The sequence below is a fragment of the Cervus elaphus genome, chromosome 10, assembly GCF_910594005.1.
Source record: "Cervus elaphus chromosome 10, mCerEla1.1, whole genome shotgun sequence".
In the NCBI taxonomy this organism is placed as follows: domain Eukaryota; kingdom Metazoa; phylum Chordata; class Mammalia; order Artiodactyla; family Cervidae; genus Cervus; species Cervus elaphus.
Window position 1 is genome coordinate 40,988,321 of NC_057824.1, and position 24,493 is coordinate 41,012,813.

General features: G+C 55.6%; 2 protein-coding genes across 4 annotated transcripts; one reads left to right on the forward strand and one right to left on the reverse strand.

Moving 5' to 3' along the window:
- Window positions 1-3: 3 nt before the first annotated feature.
- Window positions 4-3,620, forward strand: HSD3B7 (hydroxy-delta-5-steroid dehydrogenase, 3 beta- and steroid delta-isomerase 7). 3 transcript variants are annotated; one of them, XM_043914786.1, is made up of 7 exons: window positions 4-161; window positions 519-690; window positions 912-1,067; window positions 1,357-1,465; window positions 1,544-1,643; window positions 2,001-2,163; window positions 2,691-3,620. In XM_043914786.1, the coding sequence occupies exons 2-7, from the start codon at window positions 525-527 to the stop codon at window positions 3,101-3,103; spliced, it is 1,107 nt and encodes a 368-aa protein (XP_043770721.1). In that variant the 5' UTR covers window positions 4-161; window positions 519-524; the 3' UTR covers window positions 3,104-3,620. The 3 variants fall into 3 exon arrangements, with proteins under 3 accessions (XP_043770721.1, XP_043770723.1, XP_043770722.1); XM_043914788.1 differs by having other exon boundaries at window positions 2,001-2,159; XM_043914787.1 differs by having other exon boundaries at window positions 46-161; window positions 523-690.
- Window positions 3,621-3,817: 197 nt separating this feature from the next.
- On the reverse strand, window positions 3,818-22,730 carry STX1B (syntaxin 1B). Its single transcript, XM_043914790.1, has 10 exons — window positions 22,400-22,730; window positions 13,782-13,856; window positions 13,473-13,572; window positions 13,296-13,370; window positions 10,308-10,381; window positions 9,940-10,048; window positions 9,690-9,763; window positions 7,682-7,819; window positions 7,483-7,593; window positions 3,818-7,229 (listed from the first exon to the last, which is right to left on the reverse strand). Exons 1-10 carry the CDS (start codon window positions 22,427-22,429, stop codon window positions 7,149-7,151), a joined length of 867 nt encoding a protein of 288 aa, XP_043770725.1. The 5' UTR covers window positions 22,430-22,730; the 3' UTR covers window positions 3,818-7,148.
- Between the last annotated feature and the right edge of the window lie 1,763 nt (window positions 22,731-24,493).

Sequence of the window (24,493 nt, forward strand, 5' to 3'; positions counted from 1 at the left end):
AAGGCTGGGAGGTGGAGAGGTGGAGGCTGGGCTGGTCTCTGTTCCTGGAATGGGCCAGGAGGGAGGAGGAGCAAGCGGAAGGGAACTGTGTGGCGCTGGCCCAGGAGACACACAGGACTGCCTCGGTGCCTAGTTTGGGCGCCCTAGGACTCTGGCTGCAGGTAGGTCCCTTCCCCCAGCTCCACCCTTCCCGCCTTCCTCTACCCCGCTGCCCCAGCTCCCTGCCAACCACCCTTCGTTTTTGGCCCCCCTTCCTCAAACCTCTCCCTCAAACCCTGACCCCTTCCTTTGTGCCAAGCCCGCCCCCTTATCTCGGGAACTGCAGCTGGCAGGGTCAGAGGGCAGGTAGCCTGGCCACTGGCACCCACAGCCACAGCCTCCAGAAAACGCTCCGGCCCCTGGATCACTGCTCTGGGCCACTGCTCTGATGCAGAAGCCCCTTCTAGGAGGAAAGGGGCAGACCGTGCTGGGGCAGTCGGCAGCAGGCCACCCAGGTGAGGCAGGTTGTCTTTCCCCAGCCAGGTATGGCCAATTCTGCCCAAACCCAGGAGCTGGTGTACCTGGTCACAGGTGGCTGTGGCTTCCTGGGGGAACATGTGGTCCGAATGCTGCTGCAGCGGGAACCCCGGCTCCGTGAGCTGCGCATCTTTGACCTACACCTGGGTCCTTGGCTGGAGGAGCTGAAGACAGGTGACTGGAGGGAGGGGTGGGGGAGGGGCAGCAGAGGGTGGGGAGGGTGTGGACTCCCTTCCGAGTGGCGGAAAAGATGATGCCTGTTGTGTCTCTCCGGGAGCGGATAGGATGAATGAGTCATTAGGAAAATGTGGCTCCTGAGGGTGTGGGCTGAGCCCAGCAGCTGGCTGATGGTCTCAGCTCTGACATTGCCTCCGGCTGCCCCTACCCGCTCCCAGGGCCTGTGCAGGTGACTGCCATCCAGGGGGACGTGACCCAGGCCCATGAGGTGGCAGCGGCCGTGGCCGGAGCCCACGTGGTCATCCACACAGCTGGGCTGGTGGATGTGTTTGGGAAAACCAGTCCTGAGACCATCCACGAGGTCAACGTCCAGGGTGAGCTGCTCCCTCCCTGTTCTGACCGTGTCCTCAGTACTCGCTGGCCCACGGCCTGATCTTGGCTGTTTGTTCCCTGCTCCCTTTGTGACCCTGACCTCTGTGATCACCCTGTGACGATCTGTCCCTTCTGCCCCTGTGGTGGCAGGCCGGTCCTCGCTGACCTCTATGTTCTCCCCAGGCCTGGGGAAGGCGGGCATGTGTCCTCGTCCAGTGTTGGGATGGGGAGGGGAAAAGGCGGATGGGGAGGAAGTTTCAGTTTGGACACACAGCCCCCTACCTCCCTCAGGCACACAGAATGTGATTGAGGCTTGTGTGCAGACTGGAACACGCTTCCTGATCTACACAAGCAGCATGGAAGTTGTGGGGCCCAACATCAAAGGCCAGCCCTTCTACAGGTGAGCTGAGGTCCCCCCAGTCCTTCCAGGGTCCCACCTCCCCTCAGCATTAAGAATCTTCCCCTCTCCCCCTACTAGGGGCAATGAGAACACCCCCTATGAAGCCGTACACCGACATCCCTATCCTTGCAGCAAGGCCCTAGCTGAGCGGCTCGTCCTGGAAGCCAATGGCAGGGAGGTGAGACTCGAAAAGATGAGATGTGGGAGATGGGGCTGCCTGGCAGAGGCAGAACCAGAGTCTGTGGGCTTCTTTTTTTTCCATCTGGCCACACTGCATGGCACGTGGGATCTTATTTCCACAACCAGGGAATTGAACCCTCACCCCCTGCAGTGGAAGGGTGGAGTCTTAACCACTAGACCTCCAGGGAAACCCCTGGGGTTTTTGGTTTGGTTTGGTTTTTGTTTTTGTTTTTCTCACCGTGGGCTTCTTTGCATCCTGCCCTGGTTTCCTTCCCTCTCCAACCCGAAGGGACCAGGGCGGAGGACAAAGCGCCAGATCCTTGGTCTGAGCAGGGCATGCCTTTTTTGCCCCCAGGTCCTGGGGGGGTTGCCCCTAGTGACATGTGCCCTGCGTCCCACTGGCATCTACGGCGAAGGCCACCAGATCATGAAGGACTTCTACCACCAGGGCCTGCGCCTGGGGGGCCGGCTCTTCCGGGCCATTCCAGCCTCCGTGGAGCATGGCCGGGTCTATGTGGGTGAGGCCCGGGCTGGGTGGTGGGGGAGGCTAAAAAAAAACAGGGCAGGACTTGTGTGGTTCTCAGGGGTGGGGGGTGTTATATACTCTAGCTAAAAAAGGACAGTTTATACATGGGCCAGAGCAGACTCTGATATGTGGGCATCGTCTTCACGGGCCATAGGGGAAACAGTATCCTTATGAGTGGGGAAGGCTGACATAAACACCAAGTCATAGGCTGAAAGTGTTGCAGTTTTGAGGGTAGCATCTCCTCAGGAGAGAAGAAGGGGGAGCATCTCCCCAGGACCAAGAGAAGAAGGAATTGTACCCATACAGGCTGGCCTGGGGGAGCATCTGGCTAAGGTGCCTGCAAGAAAGCAGCCTTCAGCAGGGCGGTAGTTATGTGGGCGATATCTACGCGGATGCAAGGAGGGGGTGGCTTGTTCATGCACTGGCCCAGAAGACAGCAGCATCTATGTGGTTGCCAGGGCACTCAAGGACATATTCCCCCCCATTCTCTCCTCGGCACGCCTACCCCCACCCCCACAGGTAACGTGGCCTGGATGCACGTGCTGGTGGCCCGGGAGCTTGAACACCGAGCTGCCCTCATGGGCGGCCAGGTGTACTTCTGCTACGACAACTCGCCCTACAAGAGCTACGAGGACTTCAACATGGAGTTCCTGGGTCCCTGCGGACTGCGGCTCGTGGGCACCCGCCCACTGATGCCCTACTGGCTGCTGGTGCTCCTGGCCGCCCTCAACACCCTGCTGCAGTGGCTGCTGCGACCGCTGCTGCTCTACGCGCCCCTGCTCAACCCTTACACTCTGGCCGTGGCCAACACCACCTTCACCGTCAGCACTGACAAGGCTCGGCGCCACTTCGGCTACGAGCCCCTGTTCTCCTGGGAGGAGAGCCGGACCCGCACTATCCGCTGGGTGCAGACCACGGAGGGCTCAGGCTAGTGACGGTGCAGCTGGGCCTGGAGCCTGGCGTGGCGCGGCATCGTCGGGTCCCAGAGCCCTCAGACCCTGGTGGGGAGGGCAGGCTGAGCCAGAGGAGGGGGCTGATGCCAGACTGACGGTTCCAGAGCCCTCCACCTTGGAATCCAGGAGCCTGGAGCCTGTATCTTAATGTCCCTAAGTTCTAGGGCAGGGTTTGTGGGCAGGCGTGTCTGTGTCTTCACTCTCAACTCAGGCCTCATGGCTAATTAGTGAGGATCTGACCGCCCTGATGCTCTCAATGACGCCATCCCATTTCTGGCATTCCGAGCAGAAGTGGGCGGAAGTCCCGCAGGCCCTCATGGCGGGCCCTTGGATGTCCTTTGTGATCCTCAGGCCTGATTTCAGCGTGAAGACGCTCTCTTAACTCTTCCCACCACCTTGGTCCCTGCTTGGGGGGTCACAGTCCCATGATTTTAAACATGTATTACCTTTAGACATTTATTTCTTAATACTCGTCAATAAAGGCTGAGGAAGTCTGCATATTGTCCCTTCTTGCCCCCCACTCTGCCTGAGGTTGCCCCAGTAATGCATACCTGTCCAAGCCCTGGATTAAAACTCCTCCGAGCCTGTGCCCATCCGCCCGGCCAGCGCCCCCCCCCCACCTCCCACCATGTCTCTGCCACCCCCACGGCGCCCGTCCCGGGTGGGGACAGAAGGAAGTGAGCACACAGCACGCCCGCTGTTGGATTGGTTGCTATTTCTCCCGTCCCACGGGGCCCGACCCGGCCCGGGGTGGGGGTGGGGGGCTCTGGGGACAGGACATGCAGGGCAGGGGCGGGGGGCAGAATTTTCCTGTATTTTATCCATTTGCAACTTGGTCACCAATAGAGAGAAGTGGGACTCTGAGGGCTAACAGGAGAGGATGGCCTGGCTCTGGGCCCCCAGCCAGGCCCCAGGAGTCCTGTCCCCTCCAGGGAGGAGAGGGAAAGAGCTCTAGAAACCAACGGAGAAACAGAAGGGGCAGGGGCTCATGTCAGCAAACACGGCTACATCACGTGACACGCCAGCGACACAGAAACACACGCCAACGCACACGGTTGCACAGCAGGCAAGGGGGGGCGGGCGGGGGAGGGAGCCGGGGGCCACCCATCTTGTCCTCTGCGGGGCAGGCTGGGGGTGGGGCAGGGTGAATGCATAGAACACATCATGTACACACGCTCGAGGCGTGGCAAGAGCGTGCATCAACCCACAGGCACATGGGATGGACACGCAGTGTGCTTCGTGAAAGGCAGGGCTAGGGAGAAGGGGGGAGGGGAAGCAGCGAGCCCTGGCCAGGCCCAGGACCACCCACGGGGCACACAGGGGCTTGATGGTGGTAGGGGCTTGGCGAGAAGGTGGGCAGCACACACTCATCTCGGAACATGCAAGAGACACCAGCCCCCAGACAACAATTGCAGGACACGCACGGACACAGCAGCCGACAAGCAAACACACCCTGCGGTGGGTGGGACTTGGAGAAGCAGACCCTCAGGGATCCTTTGGTCCATCTGAGGCCCAGAGATGGGCAGTCACAGGCTTAATGCCACTCAAGGAGGCAGCAGCATCTCTCCAGCCATGGCTCCACCCTTCTCCTTGTGGCCCCAAGGCCGTGGGAATTCCGGAAACACCTGGGCTGAGAGGGTATCCTGGCTGGGCGGCCGGAAGGAAAAAGGGTGGGGTGGGGGGTGCTGGGGCCTGCTCTGACGTCCCCAAAGAAGCCTGAGTGGGAGCAAGGGAGCTACAGTCAGATCCGGGGGCAGACTTCCTGTCTTGATGAAGGGCCCTGTGGGAATGGCCAGGCAGGCGCCCCTCCTGGGGACAGTCCACCTTAGGGGTCCCGTGTATCCATGGGCCATACACACAGACAGGGCCCAGCCAGGTAGGGAGGGGACAGGCTATCTGAGCTGGGGCTGGGCCGGGGTGGGGTACTACGTCCCAGAAGGTCACAACTGCATTGTCTCACGCACACATGCTTCACATGAAGGGGGCCTCCAGGAAACCGTGTGTACACACACCAAAGTCCTCCGCCCTGTGCACACGTACGCCAGACCCCAAGGAAGGGCATTCCTGTACTTGTGTGTTCAGTCCTGTATGTGTGGGTCTGTGTTCCTGGGCCAATGGAGTGGGAGGCTTCAGACACTGCTCTCTGCCCATGTACCCCTCCCCCACCTGCCACCCATTGCACAAATCCACCCATGCATGCATGTGTTGTCTGCGCAGCAAGGGACGAGCGGGCCCCTTCCTCACCATCACAAACCCAGACTTGTGTCCCACTCTCAGACTCACCCTGTGGGGCAACAGCTATTGGTGACACTGCAGCAGGAGTCACGTCCAGGGAATGGGTCCCATGACTCAGCCCACTCCAGTACGTCTGAAATAAGCAGTTCCCTAAACCCCAAAGGCCAGCGCATCAGACGGGGTGGTAGGGACCATCGCCGGCCTCCTTTCGGTTCTGAGGTAATTCTCAAGAATGTTCTCATTCTGACAGCCTGGGGCAGCCCCTGCCATTCCCCTGATCAGTAGCATTTCCCACCAATAACCTTTCCAGGAGACACTGGTGTGCCCTGGTGCCAACCTCTACAGGCTTCGTGCTGGTGTCAGCATGCACTGGGCTCCTGTGTGCACGTGTGTGTGCCTGGGTGTGGCCTCATCCCCGTGGCAGGTAGGAGAACACTGAGGTGTCCCAGCTTCTACACATCCAGGCCTACGTGACAGAGAAAGATAAGCATGTGGGCTTGTGTGCACAGGGGCTTGGACCACTCAGGGCAGGAAGTGGCCATTGCACAATGTTGATGGAGTCATGAGTGGCCACACCTGACAGCGGCCAGCAGCTCTGGGGAGAGAGGGAGTGAGCAAATAACTTGGATCCACAAACTTGGATGGGGCACAGGTCTTTGCAGGTGAATGGATGTGGGTATCATACATGAGGGGGGCAGAAACACACTACATAGAAATCCTCTACACACATATACGCACACACACTTGCAGACGTACTCTAGATAGCGTAGAAATATAGATTTCTGTGCCCACCCAAAACAGGTGTCCCATGCAAAATGTTGAGGGTTCTATCTCAAGAGAACACCTACCAACACTTTAGACACAGCCTAGATATGCACACACGCACACACACACACACACATGTCCCTCACATCACTTGCCGGGGGAAATGCACACAGATACACAGGCTAAGCTAGATTATTTACACGTGTATGCGTCCACTCGCTTGCCTCAGCTGAACCCCATACGCACACATGTGCTCCCTAGGACACAGGCCAGCCCCGGGGGTGACTAAGCCAGGAGGGTTGGCTCCACACCATGCTGGGGTGTCTGCCACAACCTGTGTGTATTTGGGCCAACCTGGATCCTCAGGGGATGAGTGTGAACCTTTGCATACATACAACCTGCCCCATTTGTAGCAGACTTGGGGGAAGGGGTCGTGTCAAGGGAGGCGGTGCTGTTACATTGGATCGAAACACTCAAACACAAAATTCCACAGACACAAACTGTGTATCCATGGATCTGTGACCACACCCACACACACACACACACACACCCACACACACACACACAAAACCCTGTTTACAGAAGACAGAAGAGTGGGGCTCAGTGGGCTGCTGTGTCACACCCGGCCACAGTCCACACAACAACCCAGGTGAAGGGGGAAAACTCAGACAACACACAGACTTGAGGTGAGGGGGCAAGAAGGGTGATCGGGTGCTTGTACACGCAGCTACACACGTACACACACGCACACACGCTGGGGTGTCCACACGTCTCGAGCATGTGCCGGCGGCATGCATGTTGGTGTGCATGTGTCATCACGCCTGCTGCTATCTACGTGCGGGGGCGAGGGTGGTCCATGGTCGGGGGAGGTCCAGGGACTCCAGGGTCTGACGGGCGGTAAAGGTTAAGGGGGGCTGCCTGTGTTGAGGGTGAGCCTGGAGCAGGGGATGGAGTGAAGGGGCGGTGGGGGTATTGCTCCCGATGTGGTGGGGGAAAGGTCTGGGAGGGGTAGGGTGGGGGAGGCCTACAAGCCCAGCGTCCCCCCAATGGATGACGCCAAGACCACCCCCAGCACCACACAGCAAATGATTATCATGATTTTCTTCTGCAGGCAGGAAGGCCGAGGGGGAGGGAGGGGACAGGGAGAGCCGAGAGATAAAGAGACAGACAAACCGACAAACGGATGGGGAGGACGGTGTGAGGGAAAAGAAGAAGGGAGAGAAAACAGAAAAAAAAGGAAGAGGTCAGAACCTGAGATAAGGCCTCACTTCATCACTCACCTCAGCCCCGGCCTGAGCCCAGCCCCGCCCGCTCGGCTTCAGCCCACCTGCTCCACAGGCCCACCCACCCCGGCTCACCCTCCGGGCCTTGCTCTGATATTTCACAGCTTTCTTGGTGTCAGACACGGCTCGCTCCACGTAGTCCACGGAATGTTCCACATTGTACTCAATGCGGTCAATCATTTCGCCCTGCGGAGGAGACGTGCATGGGACGGGGTGGGAACTGGGGCTGGAAGAGGGGACTCCCGGGGACCTGGGCTAGGTCCTGAGGCAGTACCTGGCTCTCCACCAGCATGGCCATGTCCACAAACATGTCATGCAGCTCACGGATGCTGGTTTCCAGCTTGATGATCTCGTTGTGCCTCGTCTCGATTTCGTTCAGCGCCTGCTTTGTCATCTGCGAGTCCATTTTGATCTAGGGTGATGGGGGCAGGAAGGGTGAGTCTGGGGCGTGGGAGGTGAGCTGCAACCCTTTCACTCCCAGGAGAGCTTGGATTCTGTAGTCAGAGCGTCTGGGTTCAAATCTGGCTGGTGTTCACTAGCTGTAACTGTGGATAAACTGCTTAACTTCACGGAGTTTCAGTTTCCTCACCTAGAAAAGTGATACTAACAGTGCCTGCCTCACATGGCTGTGTGAAGATTGAGTGACCATGTGTATATTGATTAGAATAGTACCTGGCACACAGAAAGCACTAAAGAGACATGTGTTAAATTACAAAAAGTAAAACTTGGGGACTTCCCTAGTGGTCCAGTGGCTAAGATTCTGTGCTCCCAATGCAGGGGTCCCAGGTTCGATCCCTGGTCAGGGAACTGGATCCCATAGGCTATAACTGAAAGATCCTGTGTGCCACAACTAAAGACCCAGCACAACCAAATAAATGAGTATATTTTCAAAAAGCCTCTAAGCACACACCAGGAAGGGAGATGGGGGTCCTGGACCCCCACCAAGATTGGGGGCCACCATCTGGTCAATGGTGGACACGGTAACACAATCAGGTATACTGCCTCCCTACTAAAGCCAGACCACTCAGTTTAGAAAGCCACTCTTCTGCTCTAAAACCCTCCAGGGCTTCCCACTACCCACAGTCTACACACCTTTTACTTTAGCAATCAAGATCCCATCTTCCTTTCTGTCCTTATCTCCCAAATCATAACAGCCCACACAATGGCTCTTTGGCAACTAGTCCACTCTCCCTGTCTTTGTTCAGTCTGTCCTCTTTGTCTGGAATGTTGTTTGCCCATCTTCCCCTGTCCAAATGATCTTTGTCTCTTAAGGCACACAGCTCAATGCCACTTCCCCCAGGAAGCCTTCCCTGACCCTAGAAATGAATACTATTTTAGAGCCCATTTGCATCCTGTTCAGCCTTCAGGCAAGGTACCGACAACCCTGCACCGCAATGATGGCGGGTCAATTGGCAGGGATCAGCTCTATATCCTGAGAACCACTCATCAGTTTTCCCTCTACTCTTCAGGCAGACTGACAGGCATCCTGGGCAGAACTGTTTGGGAGGGCTCCAGGCTAACTGGCCTACGAGCGATTTTCTCAAAGCTAATTTAACAAAGATCAATTCTCTAAATAACAATTTGCTGAAAACTGCTAGACAATCAGTGAACAGACTTTAATTCTGGTCTAGAAACCTAAACCAGAGTCATTCTGCCACCCACCAGAAGCAGAAAGAGAGCCAGAACCTGTCAGCCAGGGCAAAAATCAAGAAAGAGAAAGAAGAACTACAGTGGTAGAGGTAAAGCTGGGGAAAGTCCATCTATTTCACATATAAGATGACAAGGGCAAAACTTCAGCAAAACTAAAACTAGTTTTTGTTTTTTTTTTAATCTTTAAAACATAGGCAAATTAGTCACTGGGTGAAATGACCTGTGTCATTAGGGAGAAGTGTATCCTAGTGCTGAAGAGTCATGACTGGACTGCATCCTTGCTCTGCCTCTAGTTGTGTGACCTCAGCAAATCATTTAAGCTCTTTGTTTAAATTTGGGTCAGATTTCCTCATGTGTGAAATACAGCTGCTTCAGAGGCTTGTGGTGAGGAGTAAAGGAGTTTAGTAGGTAAATGTAAATATGTACGGTGCCTACAACAGTGCCCACTCCCTTCTGCCATTTTTATTGAGGGTGCCTTCCTGCTCAGCCCCCATGGAATTCCCCAGTTCCAGATTCAGACTTCCCGATGCTTGCGATTTCAGGGTTGACTTAGGACCTTGAGTTCAGCCTAAGCCTGGGGAGGAATGATGAATGCTCTGCAAGTACAGACCCCACCCCTGCGCGGGGCTCACATCGTCCGTGAAGATGGCCAATTTTCCACTCTCCAGCATGTCTTCCAGTTCTTCGTTGGTTGTGGTCCTTCCGGCTGTGGGGAGAAAGGGCTCTCTGTTCAGTGACTGGGCCAGCCTGGGGGCCCTAAGGTGATGGGACCCCGGAGCCCACCCTCCCACCTGGCCTAAGGCCCACCGAGGGAAAGGGCCTGCCTGGAAGGAGTACGCGACAGCAGGGGTGGGAGGTTAGGGGCAGGGGTGTCACACGCACTGATCTCCAGCTGCCGCTGGATCCGGTCCTTGCAGCGGTCCCGGTACTTGGACTGGGTCGCGTTATATTCAGTCATTACTTCCACGAACTTCCGGGAGAGTGTGGAGTGCTGTGGGGTACAGACACAGTAGGAGGCAGGAGGCAGGGAGCAGAGACCGTGAGGGCACGGAATTGTAGCGCAAACCGCCCTCCGCCGTAGCCCCGCCCCGCCCCGCCCAGTCTCCTCCTCGGCCACGCCCCCATACCTATGCCTGCTCTGGGCCGCCCACCCCAAGAGGCGGGGCTCCAGCCTGGACTCCTCCCCTGCCAGGTCCCTTCTGCTTTGGTCCTGGCCCTGACCCTGACCGTGCCTGGCCGCTGCCTCCTACCTGGGTCTTGCGGATGCGCAGGTCCGCGGAGGAACGGTTCAGTCCCTCCTCCTGTTCAATGCTTTGCTCGATCGCTGTGGGACAGAAGACGCAGTGACTGGTGGGCGGGAGACCCGGGGCGTGTGGGGCGGAGGCTTGGGACATATGAAGGGGTTGACACCCTGAGGCAGGCCACAGGCCTGTGATCAGAGGTCACACCCAGGCGAGGGCAGGCAGTAAAGACTGCAGGGTGGCGAGGCAGGAGGCCGGCAAATAAAGGGACCAAGGTTTGAGGGGGCCTTCCAGGCCCAAGTAGGAGGAGAGATTGACTATCAGTTGGTCACCAGACAGAGGGGAGCTATTTGTTCTGATGGAGAGACTGGGTCTTTGAAAGTCTAACTCCTGCCCAGCCTCCCAGTCGACATCCTCTGTATGAATGGGAGTGGAGGGTACTCTCCACTTTTTGCAATCTCAGCAAAGGGTCAGGAACCCATCGAGGGACTTTCTGGTGGACTGCAAGGAGTTTCAGACTGGTCAGGTTCTAGTGGCTGCCCTTTCCGTGGAAAATTCCAGGGTAAGCAGATGCATGTTTCAACAGAGAAAACAGCTCTCCTCCTTCCCAGGTGGCACTAGTGGTAAAGAACCCACCTATAGATGTAGGAGACATAAGAGATGTGGGTTTGATCCCTGGGTCAGGAAGATCCCCTGGATGAGGGCATGGCAACCCACTCCAGTATTTTGCCTAGAGAATTCCATGGACAGAGGAAACCCGTGGGATACAGTCCATAGGGTCACAAAGAGTCGGATATGATGAAAGAAATGGACATGACTGAGCACACGCACACACACTGCCTTAGAAAATGACCCCTGTCCCAGGAATCCCCACTGCTAAAGGATGTTCTGGACAAGCACACAGATTAACTGGGATTGCTGCTTCTAGATCATGCACTCCCCACACTTATTCAGATTTTCTATAAAAGAGCTTGTGAGTAAGATCAGCTGGGCTCCGGAAATGCAGCCTGAATGAAACACAGGCCCTCTCAAACGGGGAAAAGCCTCCAGGCCATTCCTAAGAACATTGCTTCCCTGTTCCTGGCAGCGGTGGAGGTATGAGGCTGGATGGCACCCCAACGCTTCCTTGCCAGCCATGGCGGGCCAGCAAATGAGTGACATTTCTGTTCCAGCTGCTACGGGAAAAGTCCAGAAACACACACCCAAGGATGTCGGAATCGCTGGCCCCAGACTCGGACCCTATTGTCAGACTTGGGGCTGGGACCAAACCCCGGAGGAAGGGATCCTTTAATAAGGTCTCAATGACTTCTTCCAGCAATCCTGGGAGTTCAGTGATAGCAGTCCAGATTTCAGACTAGAAACTGAGGTTGAGATGGAGAAAACAACTCATTCGAAGTCACAGACAAAGCCAGAGGTCATGGCACCACAGAGCTGGAGAAAGATGGAGAAGACTATCTCTCTTTTTCTGGAGCTCTGAAAGGTCAGCTTCTCTAAGGCACTGCCACTTTTCCTAGCTTCTTTCTCGGCTGAAGTCCTAAACCTAAACCATACAGCCCTCCTCATGGTCTCATGTGTGTTAGGTCACTTCAGTCATGTTCAACTCTTTGCAACCCTATGGACTGTAGCCTGCCAGGCTCCTCCGTCCATGGGATTTTCCAGCCAAGAATACTGGAGCGGGCTGCCACACCCTTCTCCAGGGGATCTTCCCAACCCAGGGATCAAACCCATGTCATGGTCTTATAGAGCGTGTTAATGTCAAGAGTTCCATGGGCTCAATGAAATCATTGCCACAAGGATTTTTAAACTGTGTTCCATAGATCCCTGCTTCTGAGAAGGAACCTCAGAGGGTGCTGTTGCTGGGAGTGATGGGAAGCCAGGTGCATAGGTCTCTGGGACTCCCAACCCCAGATCAGTCAGAACAGTCTGACATTTATGTGTTGTATATAATGGAATTTGGGGTAAGATTTCACCTAGAAAAAAAAGATTTTGCTACCCCCCCAAAAAGAGAAAGAAAAATGAGCAAACTTTCCCCCACCCAGCTTTGAAATTGCTTCAGTAGTTCTTACTGTATTGATGAGGAAGCTGAGGGTAGGGTACTTGTCCAGAATGAGTTAATGATGGAAGTGGGATCCCTATGTCTGGATTTGCTATCAGTGAGCTCCCAGTTTGGATCATTCTGCTTTCCAGCACACACTCCTGAGAGCAAAGAGCTTACAGATCAGCACCAGAGGCTCACATATGACCTCCTGTTGAATCCAGGAAAGCATGGAGTCCCTGTCCTCATCTCCCTGGACCAAGGTCATTGTGCTCAGGGCCAGACATCTAACATGACTCCTTTCCCCCCAGAGCCCAGAAACCTTGCCTCAGACAGAGGAGTGCTTGGCAAATGTTTTCTGATGCTGAATTACCAGGAGCATACAAATTAACATCATGGTAACGCTGCTGAATTCCCCTGGCACCAACAGACAAGGAGGTTCCCAACCCACAATGCTTTGGGGGAAGGTGGTTATTACCAGCACCCAAGTCCTTAAATTAGAGTGAATACATGAGCATTTGGCAAGTCCCTCCTGCAAGCCTGCCAGCCCCCTGGTGTCAGCCACACAGTCCAATCTGTCCTGAGCTAAGGATACCAATTCAGAAGCATTTGCTGAGCCCACCTACTGGGTGCTGAGCGCTATGTCCGGCACCTGTTCGGGAGAAATGAGGCCTCCATGAAACGAAAGCCACCTGGAAGACTGTGTTTTCTCAGCAGACCTTCCTGCCGATGGAACCAGCAGAGCTCAGATGCAATTTGGATAGAAACCCTCCTCTCTCTCATTTCCCTGTCCAGTCTGTATCATTCTCTGTAGAATCTGGAGCAAATTAGAAAATCTGGGATTTTATGCCTTCTCACTGTTTAGGAATTTGACTCCTGGAAGTTTGTAGACATTTGTCATGGTTTAGTTCAATGGAAGCCTGACTTGTTTCCCTCCTTGGTCAGGGGAGGGCATTTCTCACCTTTCAACTTGGATCGAACCTTGTTGGCCGTCTTCTTGATGTCTGTAGTGAGGTCCTCCAGCTCCTGTTTGGTCTCTGAGGGGGAGGCGAGGGGAAGAGAGGGAGAGGTGAGACGTCTGGGTGGGACTCCAGCCTCCTTCTGCCCCCAGCTCCCAACCACCCAGCAGTAGCACTTACTCTCATCCGGGTTGGGGGCGGCCAGGATAGCACTGTGCTGTTTTTTCACTTGTTCCACATCCTCTGACAGCTTCTCAATGCAGCCCCGGATCTCTTCCACCTGGGGCAGCAAATTGGCTATACACAGCCAAGTCATCGGGCCGGACAAAGGGATTCGGGGGGGCGGGGGGGCTCAGTCAGGGCTCAGGGAAATGGGCCAGACCCAGAGGGGTTGGTAAAAGGCCAAGGGGATGGAGGAGTAGAGAGAGGGATGGGGGTGCGGAGGGCCAGGAAGAAGGCAGTTGTGGGCTGGCGGTCAGGTTCTGTTACCTGTTCAAAGAACTCATCCATGAAGTGGTCTCGGTCCACATGGACCACTTCTTCCTCATCATCGCTGTCTTTTGCCTGGGAGACAAAGAAAGGCAGAGTCTGTGAGCAGTCCTGATGCCCCAAGCTCTAGGCTCAGAGTGGGGGTCCTGGGAAGGGTCACATGAAGGGGGCCCAGAAGTCATAACAAATAGCGAGGGTCTTGTGGCCCAGGGTCCCGGAGGTCGGGTAGCTGACAGCCCAAAGGACACCTGGGAGGGGATTAGCCAAAGGCACCCTTATGGGGTAGAAATGGTCCTGGGAGTGCTGTCCCCCTGGAGGCGGGTGGTGCTCTGGACAGATGCTTTATCCAACCAGTGTGGAAGCATTTCCATATTGTAACAACCAGCCAAATGTCATCCTGGCAGTAACTGGCTCTGGGCCGCGAGAAGGGGTCTGACGTGGAGTCCCGGCAGCCTGACCCCCTCCACCATGCCCCCAGCCGCTCCCGCCAGGCTTCACTTTGTTCCCTTCTCTTCCCCTCCAGCCTCCAACGCGACCAGCCACGTCCCCTATGCAAGGTCACTTCACTGCCAGCGGCGGGCATCAAGTTAAGCAAGCACAGTCAGGCCCGGGGGGGGGGCTGGATGCGAGACACAGAGAGCACCCCGACCTTCCTCCTCCCCCACTCTCACCCCTCCCCGACTTTCCTCCGCGCAGTCACTTGCTTTCATCCAGCCTCTTCCAACTTCACACCCACCTACTCTCCCTTGCTTGGATTTCCCAGTTGCAACCTGCAGCTGCTCAGCCCTCCACCCCCAGGGCTCAGAGACACAAAGGGATTCACCCTCCCACACCGCCACCGCGGCCACCAGACAGGCCAGTGACATAGACAGAAGGGCTGACAAACAAGGCACACAGAAATAGGCCCCCTGACACCCACACTGCGCTGACGCGCTGACGTTCACCCGCACACGGGCCCACAGCAGAGCTGCCTTCTGAACATGTGGACACGCAGACGTGCAGCGCTCACCACCCCCACGCCCCCTGGGACATTGGGGAGGGCCCCCTGGGGCTGTGCTCCCAGCCTCTCTGAGCCTCAGCTTCGCATGCTCACTCAGATCTAGGAAGGAGGAAAGGGGGGCAGGGAGGGCTCCCCAGTGCTCCACACTCCCGACTCAAGACCCTGCTCGGGACAGAAGTCTGAGGGCCCATTAAACTTAATTACATCTGGAGCTAGGGCTCCAGCCTCCATGGAAATTTAAACAGAGTTCACTCTGATTTCCAGAAAGAAAGAAAAAAACAAGCCAAGACTCAGACAGAATCTCACGACCACAGCCTGAATGAAATCAAGACAGGAGCCAAAAGTGTCTAGCAGGGGATGTTGCCAGATGAGATAGAGAGAGGAGAGCTCGCCCAGAACCTCGACAGGGTCCCAGCAGACCGCAGACAGGACCCGACAGAAACCAGACAGCTCAGACCCAACCAGACTCACGCAGACAGATCGCAGACAGCTGAGATCGAACCTAGACACAGGCAGATGGGAGCTAGATGCGATCTAGACAGCCAGTTAACTTGGAATCGGAGAGCCCCGACAGCACAAGGAAGAGAATGATGGAGAGGTCCAGCTAGACCCTCTCAAAGGCACCCCAGCTTTCCACCAAAGCCCGGTGGTCCCCAGGGATCCTCCCCATGCCATGTCATAGAATGGGTTTGGCTTCCATTTCATCTCCAAATATCTCCCGAGAAAGGGGGGCTCCTCTTCTTGGCCCACAGCTGCCCCCAGAAGGAGGGGTGGTACCTGGTGGGGCTTGGGGACCCCCAGGGAACTTCTGGCTCCTCAAGTCTCCAGCTGACCCGGAACCACACCCGCAGACCTTGGCCCCAAGAGGCTTTGAGCTGCCTGGCTCATCTCTGAGGACTCACCGGCTTCCCATGAGGTGCTAGCCTCAAAAAGCTGGCTGCCCCGCGACGGCATGTTCCTTCTCTGCCTTCAAGCACTTGGCCTGCAGCCTGGCTGCCCACAAGTCTCACCGGCGCGGGTGTCTGGAAATTTTCCTGTTCTGTCTTTTTCCCCTCCCAGGTTGACTTTCTGTGCATCTTAGGTCCCCACCAGGGAAACCCAACGCTGACTTTAGACTTCCTCAAGTCTCATTCTCTCCTTCTCTCCTGTAGTCCCCAGGGACAGGGGACAGGTCCTTGATTCTGCCCCGGGGCATCCTTGGCAGCCTGTTTACTTGCCCTTGAGAGAGGAGGAAAGGTGCAGGGCCCAAGGATGGCTTAGTTGGTGCACTAATTACAGGCAACTGAGAGCTAAAATCCTCTCCAGTTTCCAGACACTTCTCCATCTATAATCTCGTCTGATCCTTACCACCATAGCCCTCGAAAAAGCTCTCCCCATTTCACAGATGAGGGAACAGGAGGCAGTGGGGGAAGAGAAAATGGACTTGCTCAAGGCACCCAGGCTGAAGGGCTGGGAAACCAGAGGCATAATCTAAGACATGCCTCCTCCCAGAGCCTCTTCTGTGGCTCAAGGCCACGCTGCCTCCTGCCAGCCACTCCACCACCAGAGGGTTCCCTTCTCAGGTCCCCTCCTGACAAGGCCCAATCTGGGCAAAGCTCTGTGCCCTGAAAGCCTAGCAAAATATCAGCATCTGAGAGTGCCTTTGGCCTTGGTCTTGCATTCTTGTTATCTCATTTAATCTTCACTGAAACTCTTCAGTTGACCATTGGTCAGTGAAAGCTCATGAAAGTGTTAGTCGCTCAGTCGTGCCCGACTCTTTGCAAACCCATGGACTGTAGCCTGCCAGACTCCTCTGTCCATGGGATTCTCCAGGCAAGAATACTGGAATGGGGAGCCATTCCCTTCTCCAGGGATTCTTCCCGACCCAAGGATGGAACCCAAGTCTCCTGCATTTCAGGCAGATTCTTTACCATCTGAGCCACCAGGGAAGCCCAGTTATGGCAAATGCTTACACAGCATTTGATGATGTGCTAAGCACTGTTCTAAGCGCACTGCCTTTATTTATCCATTTTGTTCTCACAATAGCCCCCTTTTATAGGTGGGGAAACTGAGTCACAGAGAGGTGAACGAGCTTGCCCAGGTAAGCAGCTGGAGGGCTACATGCCTTCTTCCCTCTGAGCTTCAGTCCCTGCATTTGCTGAATGGCAATAAAGTCAAGAAAGTAAAAGTGTTAATCATTTGGTCGTGTCCAACTCTGCGACCCCATGGACTGTAGCCCGTCAGGCTCCTCTGTCCATGGGGATTCTCCAGGCAAGAATACTGGAGTGGGTTGCCATTCCCTTCTCCAGGGGATCTTCCTGCCCCAGGGATGGAACTCGGGTCTCCTGCACTAAAGGCAGATTCTTTACCATCTGAGCCACTGGGGAAGCCCAAGTCCTCCCTTAATGGTGGTCTGGAGGAGGCAATGAGACCTCCTCCAGGCAGGAAAAAAACGCCAGATGCTGCCAGAAATAATTACTGCTCAGGGAGGGTTGGCTGGTCCCCATTGCCCTTCCCCTGTTGCAGATGAGGAAACAGGCTCAGAGAGGTTGCCTGACCCTGCCTAAGACTTCACAGCAAATAAGGTCAGAGGTGAACTGAAGTGAATTTAGCCCTTGAACTGTCTGGTACTTAATCTCAGGCTCTTCCCTTCCTGTCCCTCTGTTTCTTCCTGGCCCCTAAAGAGCTGTCTCTGCTGTGTCCTCAGCACTGCTGAACTCCCATGGCTGGGACAGAAAACCAGGAAGAGGTGCCAGGCTGCAGGAAGAGCCCAGACAGGAAGTGAGGTGTTCTAGCCTCCATTCAACCTGCGGGGTGATTCTAGGCAATTTGCGGCCCCTCTCTGGGCCCTGGCTTATCTATGCAATGGATGGGCCCTCCTCGCTCTGAGGTGTGCATACTTCATCATGAGCACAGCCTACATGTCTGGAAGAAGTGCTAACCAGCCTAAAAGAAAACAGGCTGTAGGCAAACGAGAATACCTCAGAAAAGGTGATCACATATGCCCTTATCCACCTTATGGACAATTGAAGCCTCAGTTTCCTCCTGGGTGAAATGAAGATAAGAATTATATACATCAGACACATAGGTGTTAATAACGAGGCATTGGGCTCAGTTACAAGTGCTTTGCCTGAATGAATTTAATCCTTACAGCCACTCCATGAAGTAGATACTTTTTTTATTCCCATCTGACCAATGAGGCAGAGAGAGATTAAGTAATTTGCCTAAGACCATACAGCTGGTGGGGAGCCGACAGGGTGGGGCCGGGATTGGAACCCCGGCAGTCTGCTCTTTATCGCCTGATGACTCCTCAAGCGCCCAGGAGGATGAAATGGGAGAGTGTGGAAGCCCTGAGCACCTTCTGGAACTGCCCTGGTGACAGGGGACATCAGATCCAAGCCTCTGGGTTCAGCCCTTCCTGATCAGAGACACCCGGGGCCCTCATGGGTGTGTCAGTGGGGTGGAGACAACACAGATGCATGGACAGAGAGAGTGGGACAGTGTGAGCCAGCGAGTCCAGCACGGAGACAGACAAGAGGGTGACTAAACCAGAGGTGGAAAGAGACTGGAACTGGGTGATACAAAAGTCATAGAGTGGGGACTTCCCCAGCAGTCCAGTGGTTAAGACTCCAAGCTTCCACTACAGGGGCCGCGGGTTCGATCCCTGGTTGGGGAACTAAGATTCCTGCATGCTGCATGGTGTGGCCAAAAAAATAAAAAAAGAAGTCATAGAGTGGGTATGTGTGTGGGTAAACACGTATGCATGCCCACACACACACAATGCACACGTGCTCACACCTGCTTCTCAGGGGCACACGCATCCTTTGATCTAGAGGCACCAGCCTCTCTCCACTGCACCCCCTGCTTCGGTCCATCTGTTTCCCTGACCCGGGCCTCTGCTCGATTCCAGCATCTAGCCCAGCCTTCCCACCCCTACCTCTCTCTTCCACCTTCTCCACCAACTCCTTCTTCACTCTCCCTCTGCCCCACAGAGTCGTCATTCATCTAACAAATGTGTCTGATCAGTGTCCACTTCTCTCCTGGGTGCTGCGGAGAACAAGCCAGGAAGGTGGCCTGCCTCCAGGTAGCTGACACTCCAGGGGAGGGAGACAGACTGTGCAAAAGAAGCAAGACAATTTCAGACCGGGCTCCGGTACATAGCAGGAAGGAGATAAAGCGGGAGGTGTGATAGAAATGGCTGCGGGGGAGGTTTGACATCCGAGCTAAGGCCCAGGGAATTAACTGCACCACAACCTGGAGGACACTGAATTCAAGGCAGAGGGAACAGTGTTCAGGCAGAAGGAACAGCATTCACACAGAGGGACCAGCAGGTGCAAAGGCCCTCAAGCCGGGGGGAGCTTGTGTGTCTGAACGGCAGAAAACAAGCCCTGTGCTGCGGGGGGCTATCAACCCATCACCCAGGGTTCTCCTGGTCCCTGATCGAGAATGTGGGGCCACTCTTTCCTTCTGCTGCATCAGGTCTACATTTCTAAAGCGTCTACTGTGCCTATCCCATTGCTGAGGGCCCTCAAATTGCTCACCTCAGGCTCCCCTCCCCCATTTCCCAGTCTCCCCAACCACCCCTACACCCGCCTTCCCACTCCAGAGCTTCCTCGCAGGCTCTGCCCACGGGCTCTGCCCACAACGCATCCCCTTGTGGCTTCGCCCTGTAACCTTTCTCTCCACCTCACTTGCTCTCTTCCTCTCCTTTTCAGCTCATCCCTGGCCCCACTCCTTGGACCCTGGGACACCCATCCAGCCAACTGACTCCCTCCTGCAGCCTCCACTCCAGCTCAGCACCTCCCAGTTGCCAACCAAAGGTGCCTGGTGATGTGGAAACAGAAAACTCTAATTCAACCCTGGCTCCGCCATCAACAGCTGTATGACCTTGGGCAAGTCAGGTTACTGCTCTGGCCCTCGATGTACTCCAAAATAAATTAGGGGCCACATCTTGCCCATCCCAGGGGGCTGACGGGAGACTCCAGAGAAATAAACGAGTCAGCTGTAGAACAACATACACTCGTGGAGCAATGCTGAGCCCAGGACTCCTTCTAGGAGCCTCTGGCATAATTTCAATCCTCAGGCTAGCCTTCCGAAGCAGGTCCCATTGCTACTCCCAATTCACTCATGAAGGAAGTGAGGACCAGAGAGGTTAAGCAATTTACCCAAGGTCACACAGGAGTAGCAAAGCTAGGATTTGAACCCAGAGAGTCGGACTCCCAAACCTGTGCCCTTGAGTGCTATGTGATAAACCCCTTGGGACCTCTTAAAGTGCTATTGGAAAAAGACAATCAGGACCCCCAGGCTGACCTCCCCTCTGATCACTGACTTTCTGATCCCTCTCAGCCTCTCAGAGGCCCCTTTCCCAGGCCTCCCACACCCTGCCTGGTTTCTCCAGGCTTCCAGCCTCCTCATTCTCAATTCTGGTGGGGAGACCCCCACACTCCTTGCATCTGGAAGCTTTTTCCCACCCGACATGTGCCCTCCCAAATCTCCAGTTTCCTGGAGCCACGACTAACACCAGAGCCATCAGGATTCCGTCAGCCCCCTTCACCCCTCCGCCCCTGTCCCACCTCCACACCGGCTGCCCCCAGCAGCCCCAGCAAACTGGATGCCTTCCCTTGGGGCAGTGGGTCCCTGACCCACTCAGATGAGGACACTCATCACTGCCTTCACTGTATCTTGCTTTGCCTTTTCCCTCCCCCTCTCTAATCACACCATGATTCCACTATCACCTCACCCCCACCTGCTTTCCATCTCTCTGGGTTTTGGAGTCATGGCACAGTCTTGGCAACAGCAGAGCTGGGTTCAAATCCAGACTCCTCACTTGCTAGTGCTGTGACCTTGGGCAAGTTTTAACCACTCTAGGCCTCAGATTTCTTCGCCATAAAATGAAGCAGTCTCTCAGTCTGCCTACCTTACCAGGTGAAGGTCTAATGAGATTACGGATGACAACCTGCTTTGGATGAAAATGGGGAGAGAAGGGGAATTAAGAGCATCAGTGCTGGAGCCAGCCTGCCTTTAAATAGCTATGTGAATTTGGTCAAGTTACTTAACTTCTCTGGGCTTCAGCTTCCTCATCTGTAAAATGGAATAATGCTAGCACCAGTCTCTAGGGTTGCTACAAGGATCAAAATGAGTTAATACATATACAATACTTAGAACGGTGTCTGGCACATGAATATTGGCTATTTAATCACTCCCAGTTTCCTGATGCCTGAGTGTATAATTCAAAGTTTAATTGAAAAAAAAAACAAAACAAAAACACCAACCTTCAAAATTCCCTCTCTCAACCACCAGTTTCTCCTTCCGTCCCACCTGCCAACCCATTTCTCTTAGAGGCAGCAGTCACTTGCCTCCAAGCTCCTTCCTTTTGTCTTCCTATAACCTGGTTCCCCATCCCCAAATCCAGGGGGCCCTCCAAAGACAGAGCTTTTTACCTCCAGTTTTGACACTTCTCTTTCAAAGGCTAAAAAAGCAGAGACACATGTCAACTTGGCAGACGGGAAACCCAGATTTCTGCCTGATCTTCCCACCCACTTGCTTGGTGACCTTGGGCAAATTCCTACCCATCACCAAACCTCGATCTCCTCATCTGTCAAATGGGATAATAACCCAGGGGGAACAGCCAATAGGCTCCTAGTCAAGTGCATCAGGCTACATCAGTTGGGTCCAGTACTTTATTAGCATAACCCCCCGGGCCCTGAGCACACCGCAGGCTGTCAGCTCTGCCTCCTTGGGCCCCAGGTCATTTCTCCAATGCCCCTCGCCTCTTCCCAGTCCCAGAACCCCCACTCCCCAGCCTCTTCCAAATGGCAGCGTTCACTGCAGACATCAGTACCACCCTCCTCCCCCGTCACCCAAATCCAACTCACTGCCTGGCGGGACTCCTGGAGCCGGGCCTCTTCAGGCCTGCAGACCAGGGGCCCACGGTCAGCTCACGCCTGACCGTTCAGGATGCCCCAGTTCCCCCCAGTGGGGCACAGTCCATGGGCCACAACTCAGTTCCAGGGCCCTGTGCACGGACCCTCCTTCCGGTCTCCCCTGCAGCCCCCTTCTCCCACCTCTAGGATCACTCTCTGTCCGGCCCTGGCCTCTGGCCATCTCCTGAGGCCACCCCTTCCCTCCTGTCTCTGAGAGGTGCCCCCTCCCCATGGACAGCAACACACACACACATTCCATTCACTGCTCAGTTAGCATCTCAGTCCCAACCTGTGTCCTTCCCCCCTGGCTGCCCCCAAATCTGGGTCCCGCTAGGCTCAGCCTGGCCCAGGAACTGCCCACATCCTCTCATTCAGCAAATCTGCCCAGAAGATAATAGCACCCTCCAGTTCTCTCCCCACACTCACTCTCCCATCCTCAGATGAGACCCCGGGGCCCTCCTACGGACTGGGGTGTCCAGGGTCCCTGAGACCTCTCCTGCCCCCCGCTTGTCTTAATGGCCTCAACCCCTTCTAGCCACTGGCCCTAAAATGCAGGTTCATTGGTGACAGCAGGTGCCTCCACATCTTGGGGCGCCCCTGCCACCAACCTCCCGCCTCATCATTTGCCCCCACGTCCCAGCACCTCCTCCACTCCACCCCCACGCGTCCCCCAATATTGGGGTCCCGCCCCCCATTCTCCCCACCCCCAGGCTCACACTCCGCAGCTCCTGAGTCCGATCCTTCATCCTGCGACGGCTCCTCCTCCTCCTCCTCTTCCTTCTCGTTCTCCTGTCTCAGCTTCTGCTCCCTGTCTCCTGCCTCGGTTCGGGAGGCCGGAGTCTGGGGGCGCCGGGGGGGCACCGGGGCCACTGGCTGGGGCCCGCGGGCGGGGGCGGGGTCGGGGGCGGCTGGCTGAGGGCTGAGCAGAGGCAGGGGCCTGGGCCGGGCTCGGCTCTGCCGGGGCTGCGGTGGCGATGCGGCTGCGGCACAGGCTCGGATGGAGGGATGCGGGAGAGCTGGAGCGCGGGGGAGGGGGGCGGAGGGAGGTAAGGAGGAAGGGAGGGAGGGGGGAACCAGGAGGGGGCGGGGAGCAGGGGGCATGCGCAGCGCCGGGGGCTGGGGGCGCCTGGGGGTTGTAGTCCGGGGAGGGGGACCCTGGAGGGAGGGAGACGGGAGAGGCCTAGAGGGGGGTGGGGAAGGGCAGAGGCACAGAAGCAGGGAGAGATGCGGAGAGGCAGGAGATGCGGCTGGAGGCGCAGAGATGCTGGTGTGGGGTGGGGGTGGCGGTTGGAATGGCAGAAAGAAGGGGTCAGGGAATGAATTAAGGAACATCCTGGGGAGCAGTGCTGTGGATGCCTTTACATCAAGAGATGTAGATAGATTTTATATTTTGTGTTTGGGAGTATCCCTTGAGTCTGTGCACGACCACCTCTGTGTGTGTCCCTGCGGGGAGCTTTCTGGACACTAGAAATAGCGAAAGTGACCCTCTAGGTGGCTTTTGTGATGCAAGGAATCAGCCAAGCCTAGCTGAGAAGGACATGGGGCTTGTTTTTCTTTTTTTGCACGACCTTCCCCACTCTGTGTGAGAGTCCCCAGACAGCGTGGGTCTCAGAGCTCTGCTTGTCTACCTCCAGGGACAGGGAGCTCACCACCTCCGGAGACCTGGCATATCTTTAGGTGGCTCCGTCAAAACAAAATTGGTGCTTGTTGGGAGGGGATTTCTGGTAACCCCAAGGGTCCAAGAACCCAGTCCTGTTCATTCATGGCCACCTTTCCTCTCTCGATCTTCACGTCTTAACATCATATCAACTTCTCTACCCCTGCAATGGGGCCTTGGCCACCAAAAGGCCTCAAACCTGCTTTTTCGAAGGTCCCCAGTGACCTCCTCAATGCCAGACCCATCAGTTGCTCACCAGGCTTTATCCTCCGTGATCTTTCAGCGATGCATGACCCCGAGGACCCCTCTCTTCTTGACACCCTGCCCTCCTTGGCTCCCACCTGCCTCCTGCCTTCCACGCCTTCCCCTCCAAACTCTGGAGGTTGTTTCCCAGCCTCCATCCAGACCCCCAGCTTCTTCCACCTCCCCTCAGCAGCAGGATTTCCTGGGCCTCCTCCCAGGGTCTCCTCTTTCTTTACCCCCTCACCTCCCCAGGTTCAGCCACGCCGACATGACTACAATATCCACGCTATACCTGCATGCCAGGTCCTCAGGGCAGCACCTACTATGTGCCTGAGCACCGAGTGAACACCAAGACCAGGAACCAAAACTGCAGTCTCAGATGTGGGCATCCGTAACTATTTTGAGTGAGGCCAGGGCTTTGGCACTGACCACCAAGACTAGGGCGGCCTCCCCTTCTCCCAGTGAGCCCCTTCCTGTGCTCGCCATCAGAGAGGGCATCTCTGTCCGTCAGTCCCTCAAAGCAGATAGAAAGCCTCTTCTTGGCTCCCTCCCCCATCCAAAGAATGCTGCCATGTTCCAAGCATCTGCCAAGTCCCTGGTGTGTCCACATCAGGAAGCAGGCTTGAAATGCTTACATAACAGCAAAGGGCAGGGCTGGGGCTCTTGCCTGCAACTTTTTTATTTTAAAATTTTATTTTCTGCCTACATGCCACATACGGAATCTTAGCTCCCCAACCAGGGATTGAACTCCCACCCCCTGCTTTGGAAGTGTTGCTTTGTTAATGTTGTTAACATTAACAGAGTTTAATGGTCCAGAGTTTAAACTGCTGGACCATCAGGGAAGTCTTTGCCTGCACCTTTTGATGACAAAGCCCATTCCTGTAAAACAGCAAGATTCCAGCCCCTCCCT

Excerpts from the sequence above, each read along its gene's own strand:
- HSD3B7 (XM_043914786.1), top strand. The coding sequence starts at position 525 with ATGGCCAATTCTGCCCAAACCCAGGAGCTGGTGTACCTGGTCACAGGT. Across the intron at positions 1,644-2,000 it reads TGGAAGCCAATGGCAGGGAG|GTCCTGGGGGGGTTGCCCCT; the intron begins GTGAGACTCGAA and ends TTTTGCCCCCAG. Across the intron at positions 2,164-2,690 it reads GCATGGCCGGGTCTATGTGG|GTAACGTGGCCTGGATGCAC; the intron begins GTGAGGCCCGGG and ends CCACCCCCACAG.
- STX1B (XM_043914790.1), bottom strand. The coding sequence starts at position 22,429 with ATGAAGGATCGGACTCAGGAGCTGCGGAGT. Across the intron at positions 13,371-13,472 it reads CGCCCCCAACCCGGATGAGA|AGACCAAACAGGAGCTGGAG; the intron begins GTAAGTGCTACT and ends CCTCCCCCTCAG. Across the intron at positions 7,820-9,689 it reads TGGCCATCTTCACGGACGAT|ATCAAAATGGACTCGCAGAT; the intron begins GTGAGCCCCGCG and ends CCATCACCCTAG.